This window comes from Myotis davidii, unplaced genomic scaffold (genome assembly GCF_000327345.1).
Source record: "Myotis davidii unplaced genomic scaffold, ASM32734v1 scaffold78, whole genome shotgun sequence".
NCBI classification, from domain to species: Eukaryota; Metazoa; Chordata; class Mammalia; order Chiroptera; family Vespertilionidae; genus Myotis; species Myotis davidii.
This window is the reverse complement of record NW_006290305.1, coordinates 1,654,955-1,674,441: the sequence shown is the minus strand read 5'-3', so window position 1 is coordinate 1,674,441 and position 19,487 is coordinate 1,654,955. Positions and strand designations below refer to the sequence as shown.

The 19,487-nt window shown below is 42.9% G+C and overlaps 1 protein-coding gene across 1 annotated transcript in view; it reads right to left on the bottom strand.

The window, feature by feature from the left end:
• Nucleotides 1-75: 75 nt before the first annotated feature.
• The window catches only part of ZXDC (ZXD family zinc finger C), a gene marked incomplete at its 5' end in the record, with an annotated part of 22,650 nt that continues 3,238 nt past the window's right edge, over nt 76-19,487 (bottom strand). The window contains 7 exons of the mRNA XM_015563576.1: nt 76-1,716; nt 2,786-2,887; nt 5,075-5,244; nt 13,193-13,277; nt 13,927-13,986; nt 15,046-15,722; nt 19,061-19,231. Of these exons, the coding sequence (XP_015419062.1) occupies nt 1,630-1,716; nt 2,786-2,887; nt 5,075-5,244; nt 13,193-13,277; nt 13,927-13,986; nt 15,046-15,722; nt 19,061-19,231 (1,352 nt within the window). The remainder of the gene's footprint in view (nt 1,717-2,785; nt 2,888-5,074; nt 5,245-13,192; nt 13,278-13,926; nt 13,987-15,045; nt 15,723-19,060; nt 19,232-19,487) is intronic.

Sequence of the window (19,487 nt, the reverse complement as noted above, 5' to 3'; positions counted from 1 at the left end):
ACTCCTGACTGAAGGAGAAAGTGATGTCAACACTATAGACACAATTCCTTAAAGTAAGTCAAGCGAAGCCTTCAGTATGTAACTATACAAAAACTTTTATTCATTTGCACTAGGGTTGGGTCCACTGCCAACAGGGGACCTCAGTGCCCAGAAAACTGACAGTCAGTACCAATCACTTTGTAGTGGACATTCACTGGGGGATGTGCTGGAGAAAGGTCCAGCAGTACGTCCTCCTTCAGAGGTCAGTGAGGTATGGCCACCCTGGCCAACAGGCTTGGCTCCTTGGAGAGGGAGGGGATTTCTGGAGGACCTGGAGGCTGAGGTGCCACATGAGCACAGAAATTGTTTGTGAAGCAGCACAGAGTTCTGTACGAACCATTTATAAATGGGGCCTAAATTCCTTCAGCTAGAGAAGCACTGAGCAGGAGGGGATGGCACCTCAGAATAGGACAGAGGAATCACAACTGAATGCTAGGTCACTCCCAAGAGCCCAAGTCCAAACACTCAAGAAACAAAGAAACACAGGATGGGCAGAGTTTGGATGATTCCAAGTCTGAGAACCAAAGTAGCATCTTAATAAACACACACTTCAAAAGGCATAAGGCAAACACAGCATTTCTGAGTGATCGTGTCCAGTCCACTAACCAATTAACAAATATGTGCAAGGTTATCAACTCGTCTCCTTTTGCAAGACAGAATTAACACTGCAAAATACGTGGTGCCATGATATGCACACCTTCAACCTCAACAAAAACATATGCATGCCATCATTACAATCCTGCACATAATCTATAGTATTCTGAACATGACTTTATAAACCATCCTCAAATTATTATTAAACATTAGTACCCAAATACAGAATTTAAAAAAATTATTTTGAATGTTTTAATTCTACCATCTCCAAAACTATGAGCTCAAAATTTGGTCTACACAGAGGGCTCACAAACAGGGTCCCCGATGTGTCCACTTCACCTCAATAATTTCCTCTCACACCAGCAGCCTGCCTGGTCTGCCAGAACATGGATGAGAATTCGGCTTCCTGTGACAAGCAGCCCACTTCTGCCCCACAGTGTGACAAAAGTCAACCCCGCTACAAGCACCATTCAAAGGGGTGGGAAACAGCCTGTCACATAGCTCTCAGAAAGGGAAAGCAGGGCGTTTAGATCTCTCTCAGGGCAAATGCTGAGACTGCAAAGCTGAAAGACCCTTTCTGGGTTTACTACAGATACAGTTGTATTTCACTAGGGGACCTGTTCTCTATTTCCTGCACAAGTCTGTTTTTGTAAATGCAACTGGTGCTCTATGGCTCAGATGAATGGAATAAGGGATGTGCGCACACAGGCACAAGTACAGAAGAGGGATGTGCTTTGCTAGGAAGGCAATCTTTGCCTCACTGAAGCACTTTGCTTAGACAAGGCAGTTTTAAACAGAACGGCCCCTAACTGGTTCCTGATAGAATGTAAGAAAAAACATGTTCAGTGAGTGTACCCAAAAGTCTCTGAAGAACTAGGCTGGCCTTCTGAGCAGAAACCAAGTGGGCTCTCAGCCAGGCCTGCAAGACCACGTAACAGTCTCTAGGGGACACAGATGGGAGGCGTCGCCCTTGGGTCCCCCAGTAGAGGGCAGCTTTCACTGCAGGTCCTGTAGGTTGACAGTGCTGCCTGTGCTGTGCGTGTCCTCAGGCCCAGAAGCCCCTCCGGCAGCAGGATGCACCTCCTGCAAAACCAAGCAGAGTAATGAGGAGGTCAGAAAGGGGGAGGTGGGGCTGAGGCAATACAGGACCACTCACAGCCTCACAGCCGCTCACCAACTAGCAGCATAACCTGCAGGGCCAGCCAGCCAGGTGCTTCTGACTTTTCTGTTAAAAACTACTCCACCTCTACCTTTTAGAGAAATGTTTCTACCTCATTAGATTCAAGGCCATGATGACCAGCGTTTGGCTATCTGTACCTTACCCGATTTCTTTAGGAGTGATCTTGTGAATGGGAACTCCAGGCAGCATGTAGTAGACACTAAAGGGGCTTTCTGGATGTCCCCACTACAGCAGTCTGGGAGCTCCCACCTCATATCAGTGCTTTAGTCAAAATTCATTTTTGACATTAAGGAAAATGTTTAACCCTTTGTATACCATAAGCATCCCTAGACACTTCAAAAACTCATTTTTTCGTGAAAATTTTCAACTGAAAATATTCAAGAACCCCGGAACTGTGAGTAATAGATTTATTTTTATAATATTCATTGCAAATTTATATTTTTAATTAAATTCAAAATATCATGGCGTGTGGGATGGTTTCCGTTTTGGACGTGTGGCAGTTATTGATAGCCCAATTTCTATTTGTATGGATTTTTAAGTATATATTTAAGCCTGTTAGAAATTTAATAAGCTAAATACTTTCATTATTTTATATCCAAATCTGAATTATCCACAGCCACCTATGCCCAGCTTATCCACTTAAGAAAACTAATTTGTCTGGGTCTGTTTTTCCACAGGTTAAAACTAACTTCCCATTGAAGGAAGTGACTAGAATTTCTCTATATAAAATATTTTAGAGAGTATGTTCACCTTATTTACAAGTAGGAGCTACAATGACAACAAATTTGAGCTTTAGTCTTATCCTTTTATTTTCTGGCCATTTACCCACCCACCTTTTCTAGAAAGCAGCAAACATCCAGGCAACCAACCCAATGGATCTCCACCCGAGGCCTACCTCAGTGCCCAGCCTCTGAAGCTGGAAGCTTGGTGATAATCTTACTAACAAACCCAAAGACGTGTAAAGCATCAGACCTGGAGGACATAGACGGGCACACCAACAGCGAGCAGGGGGTGGAAGGTGGAAGACTGCGGGCTCAGCACCACTGGCAAGACTCCTTCATCTGAGGGGCCGTCCTGAGGAGGGAGGCAACAGCACATGTTTTATTAACCAGGCACGACAGCATTCCTACCTCAGTCTGAGTAGATCTATCAATGCCACATGCAGGACTGGTCCTACCCCGTGTATCAGGCAAGGCACCCCCTTGACCCAGGTGAGGCCCGAGAACCCAGCAGCAATTGGCATCAGGGGCTGAGAGCTGCTGCCCCTCCTTCTGAGCTTCATCTCTCACCCGCCGTCTGGCTGCTCCTTCCTCCCAAGCCCTTCTTCTGGAACTTTCCTGTACTCTCCCACACTCAAATACCTCCCCGCAGTCCAAGTGCCAATTTCTCTCCTGTGGGTTGTTCTTGAACTCTGACGGAGGCTCCGGGCACCCCTCCCTCAGTGTCTCACTGCTCTCCAGCAGCCTTCTCAGACCACACAGGTAGGCTCATCTCTGCCTTGAATCCAGCCCTCAGTCAAACTAAGACTATAGATGAAAGGTCTTCCCAGGAGGGGCTATCAGGCCCCTAATTGTCCAATTCAGAAAAGGGAACTGTTTAACACTTCACCTTTCATCTGCACGTCAGCCTGTGCTCATCCACAGCTCCCATCACTCAATCCTGGTGCCACCATCACTCCCATCAGTATCTCTCACTCCTTCCAGTCTCAAGAACCTTCTGTATCAAGCACTGAGCACTCACTATCATTCCCATCTTATATTTGATAAGACGGAAGCCCCAAGTGCTTAAGTAACTTACCCAAGACTACCCTAGCTGGTAAGGGAAAGATAAAAGATTAAAACCCAGGTTTCTCTACCTCAAAACTGACATCTTTAATTGGTGTTCCTTAGAAAAATAACCACAACTCCTTTTCCAACTAGCTCCAGTGGAACCAGCTTCCTTACAGTCACCATGTCAAAACCTTGAGTCCTGCAATCTTCACTTGGGATCTGCTTGCTGGCTTTGACCATGTTCAGAAGGCTCAGACTGGGCCCCCTCCACTACCTTTATCTTGGAAAAATCTTTCATTTCTCTGCAGGCAAATCCCGCCCCCACAAAACGCTCACATCTGCCTCTGGTTTGCTACAACCGCATGGCCATCCACTGGGCCCATCTTCCAGGCGCCTTCAGGCTCTGCCCAACCATTGCTACCTCTCTTTCACTTATCTGAACCCTACAGACGCTCCATAGCCAGCTCGGTCCTACCTCCTTCATGAGCCTCTCCCGGGCTGGACTCCCTGCTCCCTCTTCCAGATCAGCTCAGGACTCAGATGTTCTATGACATCTCTGACTGGGACTCCCCGGCCACACAGTGCTCTTTGGCCCCAGAGTACCCAGGACACAGAAGATTGCTCAGTGAAGGGGCAGGATGTGATCAGGTCAGGTCAGAGGGGCACATCCTCAGCTTTTATATCCTTTCTGTCCTAAAACCCAAATTACCTTACGTCTCTATCCTGCCCCTTCAAAAATGAGACTGGAAATAAAGTTGTACACAGAGGTGTGGAGCTGAATGTGTCTAGTGAGCGTTCGTGGAGTGGCTGCCAGCTGCAGAGTCTGCTGGGCCCGGGGCATAGTCTAAGAGGTGGCTGGCCCTGCCCTTCAGGGGCTCAGTTTGGTAAAGAATGAAAACAGGAAAAGAAAAAAAAATTAAAAGCTAGCACCTTTAATAGATAAAGGCCACATCCTCTGGTGTGCTACCAGCAGTCTCCAGAGATGAGGATGACCAATGCAGGCTGAGGAAGCCCCTGCACCCCAGCCCTGAAAAGAGAAGCAGGGTCTGGGGAGGGGCAGGCAGCGTGAGCCAGGTGCCACAGCATCCAAAGGCTGCAGTGCCTGTCTGTGGCCATCCTCAGGCAGCCCAAGCAGCTACAGGGGGCCTTGGAATGAAGCAGGCATGTGTCTACACCTCACAGGACTCCCAGTACGTTACAGAAGACAGAGCACATGGGAAGGGGAGACCAGACACATACAGAGAGTTCTGACACAGATGTGTCGATCTTAATGAAGATAAAAGCTTGAACAAATGTAGTTCCGTGGGTGGGATGAAGGGAGAAGCTGGGGTTATGGACAGATGATTTAGGATATAAGACAGGACTTGGAACAGTGGTGGAAGGGCCGTTCACTGAGAGAAAGGAGCACCCAGAGACAGAGCCCTGAGGCCTTGTCCACAGCTCTCACCAGGACACCTCCGAGCCTGCCTCCTCCCAGCTCGATGGCTCTTACCTGCAGTAACTGGGCCTGAACACACTGCACCCCAGCTGCTGGAGCTGGTCCTGGCAGACCTCCGCCGGGCACCACAAGGTTCCCACACAACCAACCACTCTGGTTTGCATACAAGTGAGTAGGAGTGACTTTGCCACCTTTCATTTTTCTCTGAGTAGACCCTGAGGCTCCTAAAATGAAACAAACCAACAATGCACTGTACATTGTGCTGTTCAGGCCCTTGCCTTCACAGAGGCCACACTCTGGGGGAGTCAGCCTTCCCATTACCTGTCACTGCACAGCCTTACAGAATTAAAATTACTGAACAGGGGTGGTCATGAGGTAAGAGGTGAAGAAAACAGGAGAAAGATTAACAAACTCATATGTGTCGCTTGGACAGACATCAGACTTGTGAAGGTGGAGACTCTTCCTTACCCTCCGACTCCAACAGCTCCAGGCATGCAGGAGATCTGAGACCACTGAGCAAACCAACCATTGGCGCAGCAGAATCACGGACAAGGAAGAGGAAAGAAAACAGGTGATCACACCCACCCCTTGGACACTTCGGCACATGCTAAATGGCTGCCATATTCTTCAGGTTATTTTTGTCCAGCTTCCTTTACAAAAATCATCACTTCATAAAAATAGGGTTTTTAAATAATTAAGTACAAAGAAGAAAGAAAAATCCTGACACTCTGGAAGGGTTTTTCTGACACTTGCCAGGTTTGTGAGCAGCAGGAAATCCGAGGCAGAAACCAATGGCCTAGATTCAAAGCCTGGCTCCACAACTGACTCTGCTACCTATGTTTTCTTCTAGGGCCATGGTCGGCAAATCACGGCTCGCGAGCCACATGCGGCTCTTTGGCCCCTTGAGTGCCATGTGCAGGCACGCACGTACAGTGCGACTGAAACTTCGTGGCCCATGCGCAGAAGTCGGTTTTCGGCCTGGGAGAGTCTATTTTAAAGAAGTGGCGTTAGAAGTGGGGGGGTGTCAGTCGGTGGGGCAACAGGAGACGCGGGACACGCAGCGCGGAGGAGGGCACGCGATTCATGCACGAGTTGAGTGAGCCAGTCAGTCAGCAGTCTCATTGTGCAGTGGTTAGTGCTAGTCGCGTCCGCAAATCGCGCGCAGGTGACAAAAGTACCTACTCAAAGCATAAAGTTACCTGTATTTTTCGAACCAGCTGCAAATCCTACGTTGACTAATGAGTTTGCCGACCACTGTTCCAGGGTAAAGAACCTGAATAGACACTTCTCCTAAAAGGACATACAGATGGCCAATAGACATGAAAAGATGCTCAACATCACAATCATTAGAGAAATTGAAATTAAAATCACAATGAGATATCACCTCACACTTGTTGGGAGGGCTATCATCAATAAATCCACAGTTGGCAAGAATGTGTGGAGAAAAGGGAACCCTTGTGCACTGTTGGTGGGAATGCAATAGACTGGTGCAGCTACTGTGGAAAGCAATATGGGGTTACCTCAAAAAATTAAAAATGAAACTGCCGCTTCACCCAGCAATTCCACAGCTGAGATTTATCTGAAAAAACCAGGAACACTAATTCGAAAGTATATATGCACCCCTATGTTCACTGCAGGATTATTTACAAAAGCCAATATCTGGAAACAGCCCAAGTGTCCATCAGTAGATGAGTGAATACAACAGTTGTGATACACTTTACACAATGGAATACTACTGGGCCATCAAAAAGGAAATGGTAGGTAGGTAGGTAGGTAGGTAGGTAGATAGATAATACATACATATATACATACATACATACATAAGGAAATCTTGCCCTAGCCAGTTTGGCTCAGTAAATAAGAGCATCGGCCTGCGGACTAAAGAGTCCTTGTTTAATTCTTATCAAGGGCACATGCCCGGGTTGCAGGCTCAATCCCCAGTGGGGGGTGTGCAAGAGGCAGCTGATGAATGATTCTTTCTCATCACTGATGATTCTGTCTCTCTCTCTCCCTTTTCCATCCTCTCTGAAATCAATAAAAATATACACACACAAAAAGGAAATCTTTTCCTTTGCAACAACATGGATGGACCCGGAGAAAACATTATGCAAAGTGAAATAAACCAGTCAACGATAAATACCATATGATTTCACTCATATGTGGAATCTAATTAACAAAATGAAGCAAAATAGAGACAGACTCATAGAGAGCAAACTGACAGCTATCAGGGGTGGGGGGAAGGTGGGGGGATTGAGAGGAAAAAAAAGAATTCATGGCACATGGACAACCGTGTGGTGAATGTGGATGGGGGTGAGGGGTGGGAACTGGGGGTAGAAAGACGTGGAGGAGGGGTAAATGGTGATGGACACAGACGACGTGGGGTGGTGAACACACAATACAGTGTACAGATTATGTGTTGTAGAATTGTGCACCTGAAACCTGAATATTTTGTTAACCACTGTCACCCCAATAAATTTAATAAAAAGGGGGGTGGAAGATATACTATAAAAATATATTTATTCACAATGAAAAATTTTCATATTAATAGTAATAAGCAGATAAAAATAGGCAAGTGCCATTTCTTCAAAATTAGGCTGTTTATACACATAGGAAAATGTTTAACATCAAAACATTAGAAGTAATTTTCTCTGGGTGGTGGAGATGCAGGGGAAAGTGCATAAAAAAAGCATCTTTATTTTTTCCAAAGAGTAAACCATTTACTGAACACTAGTCCTTTGCTTAATGACTTCTGTGCCACACTCCAGCTGTCCCCATTTGTCCTGCTAACCAGCCCTCCTCCAGGGCACCGGCCAGGCTTTCATCACCAACATTCCTCAACATGCCTAGGTCACAGCACAGCTCACTGTCTCCCCACCTCACTGTTTCTCCTTTTCGAAGCCTGCATGGAGATTCTCACTAAATTATTCCTCCAGATGAATTTAAAACTTTAAGCAGGACCTCATTCAGGCCCAGTATACTGTATATTCATCGCTGGTGATCCCAAGATACTTTATTACTTTTGTTATCATTATGAGATCTATTTTATCCATCTCTACCCACTGGCTCAGTCACCACTCTGATCTCAGCTACTCTCATTTCCCTGCTGCAGGAAAATGAAGAAACTTCTACCTGCTCTTTTTGCCCCTAACTCCTCCCCGTCCCCACCCCCCCTCCACCCCCCGCCACCAGAAAAACAGCTGGAACCATCCCTTAAAAAATATCACATCACCTTTTAAGTATGCCTGTCTTTTCCCATCTGACTCTGAGTGACAGCCAAATGACAATGACCTTGAGGCCCTAAACAGCCTGGCCTCCCACCGGCTTTCTACTTCCCCAAACTTTCCCCTAACTGGCTCTGCCAACAACCGCCTTTCCACCAACCCTCTCAGGTGCTCATGAGTCCTTCTCCCAGATCTGTCCATGTGCTCCCTTCCTCACCTCCTGCATGTGTCACCTTCCCTGTGAGGCCTCTGTCTACCTTTTTAAAACTGGAAACCATCACAGACCCCTTTCCTTGTTTTGTTCACATTTATCACATGATTTACTGTTTTATCAAATGCTACACCCCCACCCCACCTCCAATCAGAATGCAAGCAGTGGTGACTGTGTTGTTTCGGACACGCAGTAGGAATATCTATCAGAAGGAAGGCGTCCCCGTCTCATTTTCTCAGTCAAGTTTTATGTCTCCTCCATTCAGGTTCTACACAGTTGTGAAATTTCCTCCTGGATATTTTGTAATTTTTGTTGCTATTGTGAGGTATTTTCGCCATTGCATTTCCTAATTAGCTACTGCTGCCATACAGGACACTCCAGGTGGTCATATATTTGTTTTATAACTGGCCACTTAAATATCTTTTAATTTCTAATCGTTTTTCAGTTGATTTTGGGGGGTTTTTCAATAAACAATCAAATCATATTTAAGTTATTGTATGTCTCCTTACCTATGGTTCTTATTCTTTCTTGCTTTATTTCAATACAAGACTCTCCAGAACAAAATTAAATACCAAAGGTAATAATGGTAACAAAAGTAATTCTTACGTGCATCTAGAATGCCTCTGTTAGCTCGCCATTAAGTATAATTTTGACTCTTGGTTGGGCTACAGAATCTTTATCATATTCTATTTCCATCAGTAATGGATATCAATTTTTAAAAATAAATACAGAATCTGTTGAGAACAGATCTATGATAACAAACCTATGATAACAAACCCAGTAGCAACATTAAATCATCCTTAAGCTATGGACTAAACCTCACTGTTCAGAATATAAGGTTAAATATATTGCCAGATCCTGTGTTTTGAGAACATTTCCATCATTTCCATCATCAATCTACAGCTCCCATTTTGGGGAGTATCTTTGTCAGGCTTTGGTATCCAGATCATGGGCGTTCCCTACTTTCCACAAAAGTTCTAGAACAGTGACTACTATACATGTTCCATGGACAAGTAGAAGCTGTATAACCAATGGCAAGCATGAGATTCTGAAATACTAACTTCATCCACAGTTATTGGTCATTTTTGAATAATGATGACGTTTTCCTGAAAAATATGCATTTTGTTACAAGCACTCCAATTTATTATCATAGAGTTTACATGATATTCAGTTATTTTTCCACTGAATCTGTGAAATTTAATTATGCCTTTTTTTCTTGGTAAAACTGCTCAGAAGTAGAAACTGACAAGTTAGAAGCTGTATCTACATACGATTTTTTGTTTGACCCACACAGAATGATTTTTTAAAATATGAATAGGTTATCATATTTTAGCATCAAAATCCAATTTTCTGATTCTTCTTAAATTTGTTCTTTTTCCATCCATCCTGCAATAACAGCTTATTCCACTTAGCTTCCTTTCTTATTTAATAGGAAGGCACCCACAGGCTTAAACTTGCAACTGGCTTCAGCCACATCCCCTGCTTTTCAGCCTTAACAAGTGGCTAAGATTCAAAGTGCTTTAAGCAAAAATAAATAAATAAATAAATGAATAAAAATAAAAAATAAAATAAAATAAACAAAGTGCTTTAAGCATTTTACCTGTATTATCTCACTTAACCCCCACAAGAATCCAATATAGCTGCTTTTATTACCATTTTACAAGGAAAAAAATTGAAGCACAGAAAAGCTGCTTGCTCAGAATTCAAACTTTTAACCACATCCCTATCTATATTTTCTATAAGTATTTGTAATTAGCTTTTACGTCTTCATTAACCCAAGAGTTTGGCAAGTTTTCTTTTGTTTTCCAAGTAATTTTTACTTCCTATTTTACCATAGTATGGTCAAAAACATATAGTCAGGCTGGGGGTTTGTGCCTAAAGACTTTGTAATGCTTTTCCTGATGGCCTAATTTGTTCAGTTTAATTTCTATAAATATTCCATAGTCATGGAGTAAGATATACTGAATCAACTTTACTACTCCCATTGTAAATATCTTTCAGATCTTTTGCCGTTTGATCTGCAAATAATGAGTTAAATTAACCACTTCAGATGTCGCTAGGTTTTTATTCATTCAACTCTAGATTTCCATAGGTTTTTACTTGTATTGTTAGATATTGTAAGCCTTCATATAAATATTCACATAAATGGTCACAAGTCTCCTAGTATTATATGTGAACAGCAACCAAAAACAGAGACAATCTTCTCTGCCTCACGTGCTCATCTTTAAATTGTATGCTTCCAATGCTAGCAGTATTAACCCTGCTTTGTGATTTTTGCTTGCTTTTCTTTAATTTTCTTATCTTAGTTTTAACCTTCCTAGATATTTCCACCCAGCATGTGCCTCCTCTAGACAAGACATAGTTGGGATTTTGCTCTTTGACTCAGTAAAAAAAAAAGTTAGAGGAGCTCTGGCCAGTGTGCTTCAGTTGGTTGAGAATCATCCCATGCACAGAAAGGTCACCAGTTCGATTCCCAGTCAGGGCACATGCCCAGGTTGTAGGTTCTGCCCCCGGTCAGTGTGTGTTCGGAGGCAACCAATCAATGTTTCTCTCTCATCAATGTTTCTAACTCTCTATCCCTCTCCCTTACTCTCTGTAAAAAAATCAATAAAATATATTTTTAAAAAAACACACAAAATAAAATGTCAGAAGAAATAAACACAGTCCCAAGGGTTTTGGAAAAGGGAATGTGTGCCTATATTTACATTCCTCCATCACAAGAGTGCTTTGCAATGATGGTATGTAGGTGGCAAAATGTGAGCTTTTGAACTTAAAGAAAATTCTTCTACTATCTTCACATATGAAGGCTGAATACTTGACAGGTCCCATAGAAGTCTATAGAATGTTTAAAGCACTTTGACCACTATTATAAGATGCTAAGAAACCAGCTCATTATTTTGAAAACTGATAAACAGAAATATTTAGACATTTATTCTGACTTTCCTGTATGAACTGTATCAGGGTGAAAAAAAACAACAACAAAAAACTGATGAGAAGTTGCTCTTTACAGAAGTATTCTAGCTAGTAATGAGAAAGGAAAGACAGAATATCATCTTTCTGCAACCTCTAATAGATCCAGTCACTGATCATCAACGACTACTAACAACACAGGACAGACCACCTGACGTCAAGACTCCCTGGAAGAGCCCCCCACTGCAAGAGAGTTTCGCTAACCCCCAGCCTACCCCAAGAATCAAACTTCAACCAGATCAAGCCTACTGGTGTAATTACTAATTTATAGGAAACATAGAAGACAGGAACCTGTTAAACTACACTATACTGAATACAATCAGCAAACTCCACACTGGCCAAATTCTTCAACAAGTACACGGAGAGAGAGAAAAGAAACCTATAGATATAAAAGAAACTTAAGAAACATGTCAATACACAGTAACATATGAGCCTTATTTAGATTCTGATCCAAACAGTTATAAAAACATTTATGGGATTTGAGACAAAAGTTGAATACTTGCTAGATATTGATGTTAAGGAAATAGTGTTAATTTTTAATGAAGCGATGATAGAATGATTAATATATAGCTATTTTTATTCAGTGTCCCTGAAAAGATATAAAAGATAATGCTGAAGTATATTTTTAAAAAATATAAAACCACATGTATAATGCTGCTTCAAAACAATGCAATGGATATAACATGTATTATTTTCCTAAATGTTCATAGTATTTTTTTCCCCTTCAAGCTGAGATTACCTATCAGGTTAAATAAATTAGTATTTGGTTTTCTTCATCAACTTTGCCTAATTATGTGCTGAACTCTTTCATTCTATAGATCACTACCACCACACTTTCTTTTATTATTATCTCTAAAAAGTCCTATTTGGGTACTTTGTGAACTGTATGGTAACCTTCCTCAGTCACAATAAACACTGATATATACAACATTCCTTATAGGACAATATTTGCTTTAAGAGAACCCATCAAAAGAAAACAGGGAGTTGTTATTATTTGAAAGAAAAAGCCCTATGTTAATACGTACAGAAAGACATAAAATTATATTGCTACTCCTACATACCTCCTGACATTTTATAAATACATTTTAGATAAATATAAAAGACAAATTAAATATATAAAATAATAGTATTAAAAAGAATTCACTGTTACCTTTACAAAAGAATTTACCATAGTTTCCTTTAAGCACTACATCCCACTATTCCACTTTCAGGATGGATGGACAAATAGGCACATGAGGCCACAAACTAGCAAGCAGGTCTTGTTGGGTCCACTTAGTGTTATTTAAAAATTCAAAAAGTTGCTGACATTTTAAAATTAGATTTCAACGTAACTTTGAACTGGGTGCTCTTAATGCCTCATGCCACCCAGGGACTGGCTCTGTGGACAGCAGCAGCCGGTCCTCAGCATTTTCTTAACACTAAGCTCAAAGGCCAGCAGCCATTTAGCATCAGATTTCTACCTCTATTTTTCTGACACCTGGTCTGCTTTGCTCTTTACTTTGCAGCCTACCTGGTAACAACCACTAATAGTCACTCCGTTTTTTTAGGTAAATAAAATATGTCCACACTGATGCTGAGAATTTTGTTAGGAACTCTTTTTTCCTTAAATTCACATAAAACTAAGGAGTTGATGAAAGGGCATTTTGAGCATAAAAAGAACACAAAGAACATAGAAACACCCATTCTATGTGTTTCTTCTGTCCCTAATTCAGTCCCAAGGTAACACTCAGAACCCTCACTCCCCCAGCACTGCAACACACACAGCCTCACCTGCATTGCTCCCAGTTCCTTTCTGCTTTTTTTTCTTGGCTAGTTGAATGGCTCGGGAATCAGTTCTTGCTGAGCCCCCACTTTCCTGAGATCAAAGAAATGTGTGTCAGTCACTTGACCCAAACAGCACAGGGAGGGTAGCAAAGGAACTAGTGAGATGTAATAACTCTGCTTCCTGGAGAGTGGAGTCCAGTACTCTTCGAGAATCTCCAGCAAAGGCTCACCAAGAATCAAATACTACATCCAATTATAATGATAGCTACACAAGATCAGAGTTGGAACAATACACATAATTTTATTATCCAGAGAAGCCATGTTTATTCCTCCAAAGTCTAAAATACTAAAATATTTTACACAGAAACTCTTAAAAAATGAATTACATACTTCTCTGCTGTCTGAAACAAATAACCACCCTTCCTTCAGTGATAATTTACTGCAGCATTAATTCACTCCAACATTGTTCAGAGCCGGCCACACAATACTTGTATGGCAGACCTGGGAGGTCCTATCTCATATACCCACTGCAGAGGCCGCTCTGGCGGCAGGTGCTTAACTCAAAACCTTACATACCAAGATAATAATTAGTTACTGAATTCAGGAAGATTACTGAGGGAGCCAAATAGTATTTAAATGGGACTTCAACTGCTGTAAATTTGTGAATTTTTTTATAAGAAAAAGTTTGTACTTATCACTACAAAAAGAAAAAGAACACCCCTAAACAGCTCATGGCATACCTGTAACCCATTCACCACACACCATCTGTGCTCAGAGAATCGAGGCAGCCCGTCACTCAGCTAGCAAGAAAATGAACAAGGGTCAGGATCATGGTCATGGTGGCTCCTTTTACCTCCACCCACAGTTACTCAGGTAGTGACTCCCCATGCCATCTCCCTTTCTGGCCCAGGCGCCTGCACACCTGGCAACTGCCGCAGCCACCAAAGCAGAGGTTAGCACATGTGGCTATGCTCCCACAAGTGAGACACCAGCAGAGGCTTGAGACAGAGCTGCTCTCAGACTCAGACATAAAAAAGCTGGCTCTATGGCATATAAGTTAATCACGTCCCTCAAAATTGATCCTAATTCACAGGAGTAAACATTTTTTTTAAATGTGGTAAAATAAGATTTAACATTTTGAACAATATCACCATCAAATTTAACCTGTGTCACAGAGAAAAAACCTATTTGATCATTCCCATCTGAGCCTGAGGAAAGTCAGATTCAAAGAATCTTTATTTTTTAAATTAAATTGTTAAATGTATACCTGACAAATATAATTAAAGTATATTCACTGTCAAGCTTCAATACTGTAGAATTACTCCCAACTTTCCAGAAACAAAGGTTCACAAACCACTCCCTTTCCCCCCCTTAATTCTAGTGTTGTTGTTTTTTAATTGTTTTGAGTGATTTTTAAGTTTTCATTAAAATTTTAAAGACAGTCGCTGTCATGATTCCTCTTCCTCTAGTTATGAGTAAGTCTAAGGACTTGTTTTGTGAAAAGCACAAAGGCAGGATATTTCAACACTATGAAACACTCCCAATTTTTTCAAGAAAAGAAACACATTATCACACAAAGAACTCAAAAGGACCTTAGAAATCATCTAACCAATCCCCCTCATTTTAGAACTGAGAATTTAAGGCTCAGACAGGTCAAGTGATTTGCTCAAGATCGTAAAAACGAAATCAGTTCAGACTCAGGATCAGAATTCAGATTTCCAAACTTGTAGTCCAGGGCTCCATCCTTTTGCAAAGAGTAAGAAATGTCTACACATAAATAATTCATCCAGAACATCCTCAAAATTGAGTGTTTAAGAGAAGTAAGCTAGGTGGTAGTGACTGAAGATAGCACTTCATACCAAAGAGAAGTTGCCAGTCCCTGCACTGAGGCCTGTGTCTTTCTGAGGACTGTGCCTTCCTGGAAGGCTGGAAAACACAGGCCAAGGTACCTCTCTGTTTCGTTCTTGCTGCCTGACAGCATCAGGGCCAGGAGGCGAGTGTGGTTCCACTTTGATTGAAGTCAGCAGTTCTGGGACACTGGTGTTTCCTGGTGGGGTGCTTGAAGAGGTCAGTGTGGTGGTGTTCGCTGGTAAACTGCTGCTGGAGGTCAAAGCCTGTGGGTCCTGACCCAAGTTCTTCACAGGCAGAGCTACCAGACAGCCTAATGCTCCTGCACTTACAGTCTGCACATCATCCATAGTGAAATTGCTTTGCTGAAGAACTGTAGCTGCTGTCCCGAGAACAAGAGGGCTGTCCAGGCTGGGAGGAATGTCACTGTGGGCCACCAAGACCATCGGCCCTAAGGAACTATTATTAGGGAGGTTCCCTCTGAGAGAGGAGCTCACAGAAGTCACATCAATAGTCAGGATTCCAGAGGTCAGCGCCTCGTCCGAGGCCCCTGCTGCACTACTCTCATCAGCAGGTGCATCAGAGAAGAGTGCGGCCAGGTCGATGTTGTTGAGCTCATTTTGGCCTGGGCTGCTTAGTTCACTGCTGAGTGGAAGAGAACTTGGAGCTCCTAACTGAGGGAAGAGATCTGAAAAGGAATGAACGCACTAGTTACTACATGCCCTTAAAGATTAAGAAGTTTTATTTGTACTCAAGATGTTAAGCAACCCATTAAAGGCACCATCTACTGCCTTCTTCCTGCCCCTGCTGCGTGGCACATGAAAATGGCCACATGCTGAAAGAAGGCAGCATGATGACATGTCAGGCATTTTACATATGTTGTCTCAAATCCTCAAACTGACAGGGATTTCTCCAGACAGAGGGAGTGACTCGAGTCTAAATAACATTTTCTGAAGTCACATTAATTGGTAACAGGACTTGAACCATGTCATTCTGGCTTTAAATCCTGTACTCCTTCTGCTATACCACAATAACTACACCTGAAAAGAGTAAAACTTTCCATGGTACACCAATCTTCAGAAGTCAGATACAAAGTGAATTCTGGTGCTGAGGATATTTTTGGAATCAGCTTGTATCAGCTCATTCCTCTTCAAACTCTATGCCTCACTCATCAACTAACTGCCACTCCAAAACAAATCTGAGTCATCTGGGGGTGATCAGTGGTGAAAAATTGGGTCTGTGGGACCCAGCTCTAGGGAGCTGCAGAGAACTGAGATTAGGTCCCCCAGGCACTCTGGAGGTGAATCCCTTCCCCTTCCACCATTGTATTCCCAACCTCTAATACTCTTCCACCCACCCCTGCTATGATCATTCTGAGGGTGCAGAGTCTGTCTGACCAACTTTGTCCCTCAACACTAGGCACAGTGCCTGGCCCTTAAGCAGCATTTAATAATTATAGTACAAACAATTCCAGTAGATCCCTGTTCATTTTGTCTTATATACTGGGCCAATACTATAATTATTTACTTGTTATCCAATTAAGTAACTTAAATGATCAGAACACCCTTGGGGGAATAATGAGCATTACCATAATTTTAAAAAATTTCAATGAATATTCAAGTCGGGGGTTTATACACAAGTGCACCCAATCACCCCAAATCCGAAAACAAGCAAGGACCTGATGTTATTCTTTCTTAAGAAATTCCTACCTGCAGCTTAGAATCTAGAATGTGCCAGGGTCTAGCCAGAGGGAAAAGGCTCTCAGTTCCTGGCTCTATTCCTTCCACACCAACCATTAAGCTAATCCCAAACTCATACTTTCTGGTTGTGGACACCACATCAGCGTGCCTATTATATTTTTCATGCAAATCTACGAAAGAATCTACTCTAGGTGTCTGCCCCCAAAATAAATTTTAAAATAATCAAATTAGAATATACTTTTTTTAGTTGTCATATTACTTCATAGTTAAAAATAGGATCACTATATTATTGCGTCTTCATTAATTATCTCTTAGTACTAATGAAACATTTGAAAGAAAATGATAGTGATTCTTTAGAGAAATTAAAATAAAAACTTGTCTGTCTCAAAACTTTCCAAAAACTCCCTTGACAATCTTGAGGCTTCAGCTCCCTATAAAACGATTAATAATAACCTCAGTGCAAACAGATACTAATTGGTTCATGAATTTCCTACTTAGCATTTTAGTAATTCCACATATATTTACTGGAGACCTGCTATGTGTAAGAGCCAGGTATTTTTTAAAAAATCACTAAATAAACATTAATTAATAGCACATCTAGCCTAAGGTTACAAGAATGACCTTGCTCCAGTCCTTCTTTGCCTATGTGACCCAGGCAAATCCTTCTCATTTCCACCTCAGACTCCTTTGTCAGTGACAGAGTAATGCGGAACCCCCAATCCCGGGACCACTGTGAAGAGGAACTCAAACAGTTAATCCAGAGACTGCCATAGCCCCTGGCAAAGTCAGTCCCTAGTATATAGGCATTCCAAAGCATCTATTTCTCACAAGGCGAGCACTGAGCCAACAATGGTCATCTACCCCTACCTTGTGACAGGGAATAATGACACACAAGTAAGTCAATGTCACATCATAAATGCGGTGTGGAAAAAAGGCACCACAGAAGCACCTGAGAGGTTTTCACACCCAAAGCAAAAAACAGTGCTGTTGCTGATTTTTGAATGAGCCAGGCTAGGAAAGGGGAAGAAGCAAAGAGGTTGGGCGCATGGTATCACAGAACACCAGCTCAGAGCTAGGCAGGTAGAGACAGAGGCAGGAACCTGTTCTATCACCGAGAGCCTCTGAACACCAGCATAAGGCACTTGACTAGCGTCTGTGAGCCAAGACAATCTCTACCATGAGTCCTCAAGACACCTAGTGCCTAGAAGGGCAGCTTCTTTAAATACAAAGCTGAATAGCAATCAATGTTACAGCCAAAAGAGGGAAGAAATGACCACACTAAATAGGATTAAAAGAAGCCAAAGGACACAAATATTCACTGAACTAAACTACTCATCAAGCTCTGCTCTAGGCACTTTAACTCGACATTTCATTCTGAGAACCACTCAAATTCTGTGTTTAAAAGATGAGGAAACCAGGGCTGACAGACCTGTGCCCTGCTTAGGATCACACAGCTGGGAAGTTGGCTGCACCCCAAGGCTGGTGCTACCTGTCACACAGGTGACAATGAGCAGGGCCTGGTTAACAATATGCTCAGGTAACTCTATGGCTAGCCAGGATTTCACTGGCCAGGACCTGCCAGGCACAGCAACCTCTCCATGCCCCAGAGAGCAGGGTGATGTGAGCAGGGGAGGCAGCCATGTAGCAATCCAGACCCCTCAAAATCCTAACTGTAGGACTGTGCACGTGGCCTCAAGAGGCAGGATTCTAAATTCCATGCCACCATGTAGCCAGATGAACAAGCCCTTGTGTGCCCAGACTCCCCCTCTGGAGAACTGTCCTGGTTCCCTCTCAGTCCTCACACCCCTGCCCCAGCCACATCCTCAAACACAATTCTGTTCTTGTTTTCAAGGACTTTCCTCAGCAGTAGGATGGAGAAGAGACACAGAGTGTGCTCAGAAAGAAAGATAGGACTTAGAAAAAAGATCCAAAGACAGAAATGGTGGAGAAACAGGCTTAGAACTTAGGACAGAGATCACAGGGGGATACAGATTTAGGAGACATGTGCAGGAAAAGCCAACAACATGGAATACTGAACACAGGCAAAGGCAGCAACATGGAATACTAAACACTCTTCAAGGTAAGCACTTCAGACAAGGATGAGTGAGGCAGAAGCAAGTGGCAGCAGAGTCCGAAGAGGCCACTAGGCTTGGCAGCCATGCTCCCTGGGCTGGTAAGAACTCACTGCACTATAGAGTAACTTAACCTAGGACTCAGCCAACTTCTGAAAGGAGCTAAGGAAGGAGTGACACCCTTTTGCTTCTCTGGCACAGGTCAAGCTTACACATCTTTGTAGCTCCCTAAGAGGGTCATAAATCAAGCCGACCTTGGCGCTGGCTGTGCTGCCTGACCACATGTGCCTTCATACTGTGCTTGGAGGTGAAGAGTCTATTACAGTTGGACACTGGGCAACGGCTTTTTGGAGCAACCACGTCTTGCAGGTGTTTCTTGGAGTGAATGTAGAGACTGCTACGAGCGGAGAACCTGGCACAGCACCCTGGAACAAAACAAATGATAAGTGTTAAACCTATAGATTATCAAGGAACCAATGCTGACATTTCCTCATCATCCTATCTAATAATAGACAAACATGGTAATTAACCATACCTCCGCTATGCTTCCCATTGGCTAATCAGCAGAATATGCAAATTAACTGCCAACCAAGATGGCGGCCAGCAGCCAGACACCTGAAGCGAACAGGAGGCTTGCTTGCTCCAGTGATGGAGGAAGCCAGGTTCCCTGCCTGCCTCGGC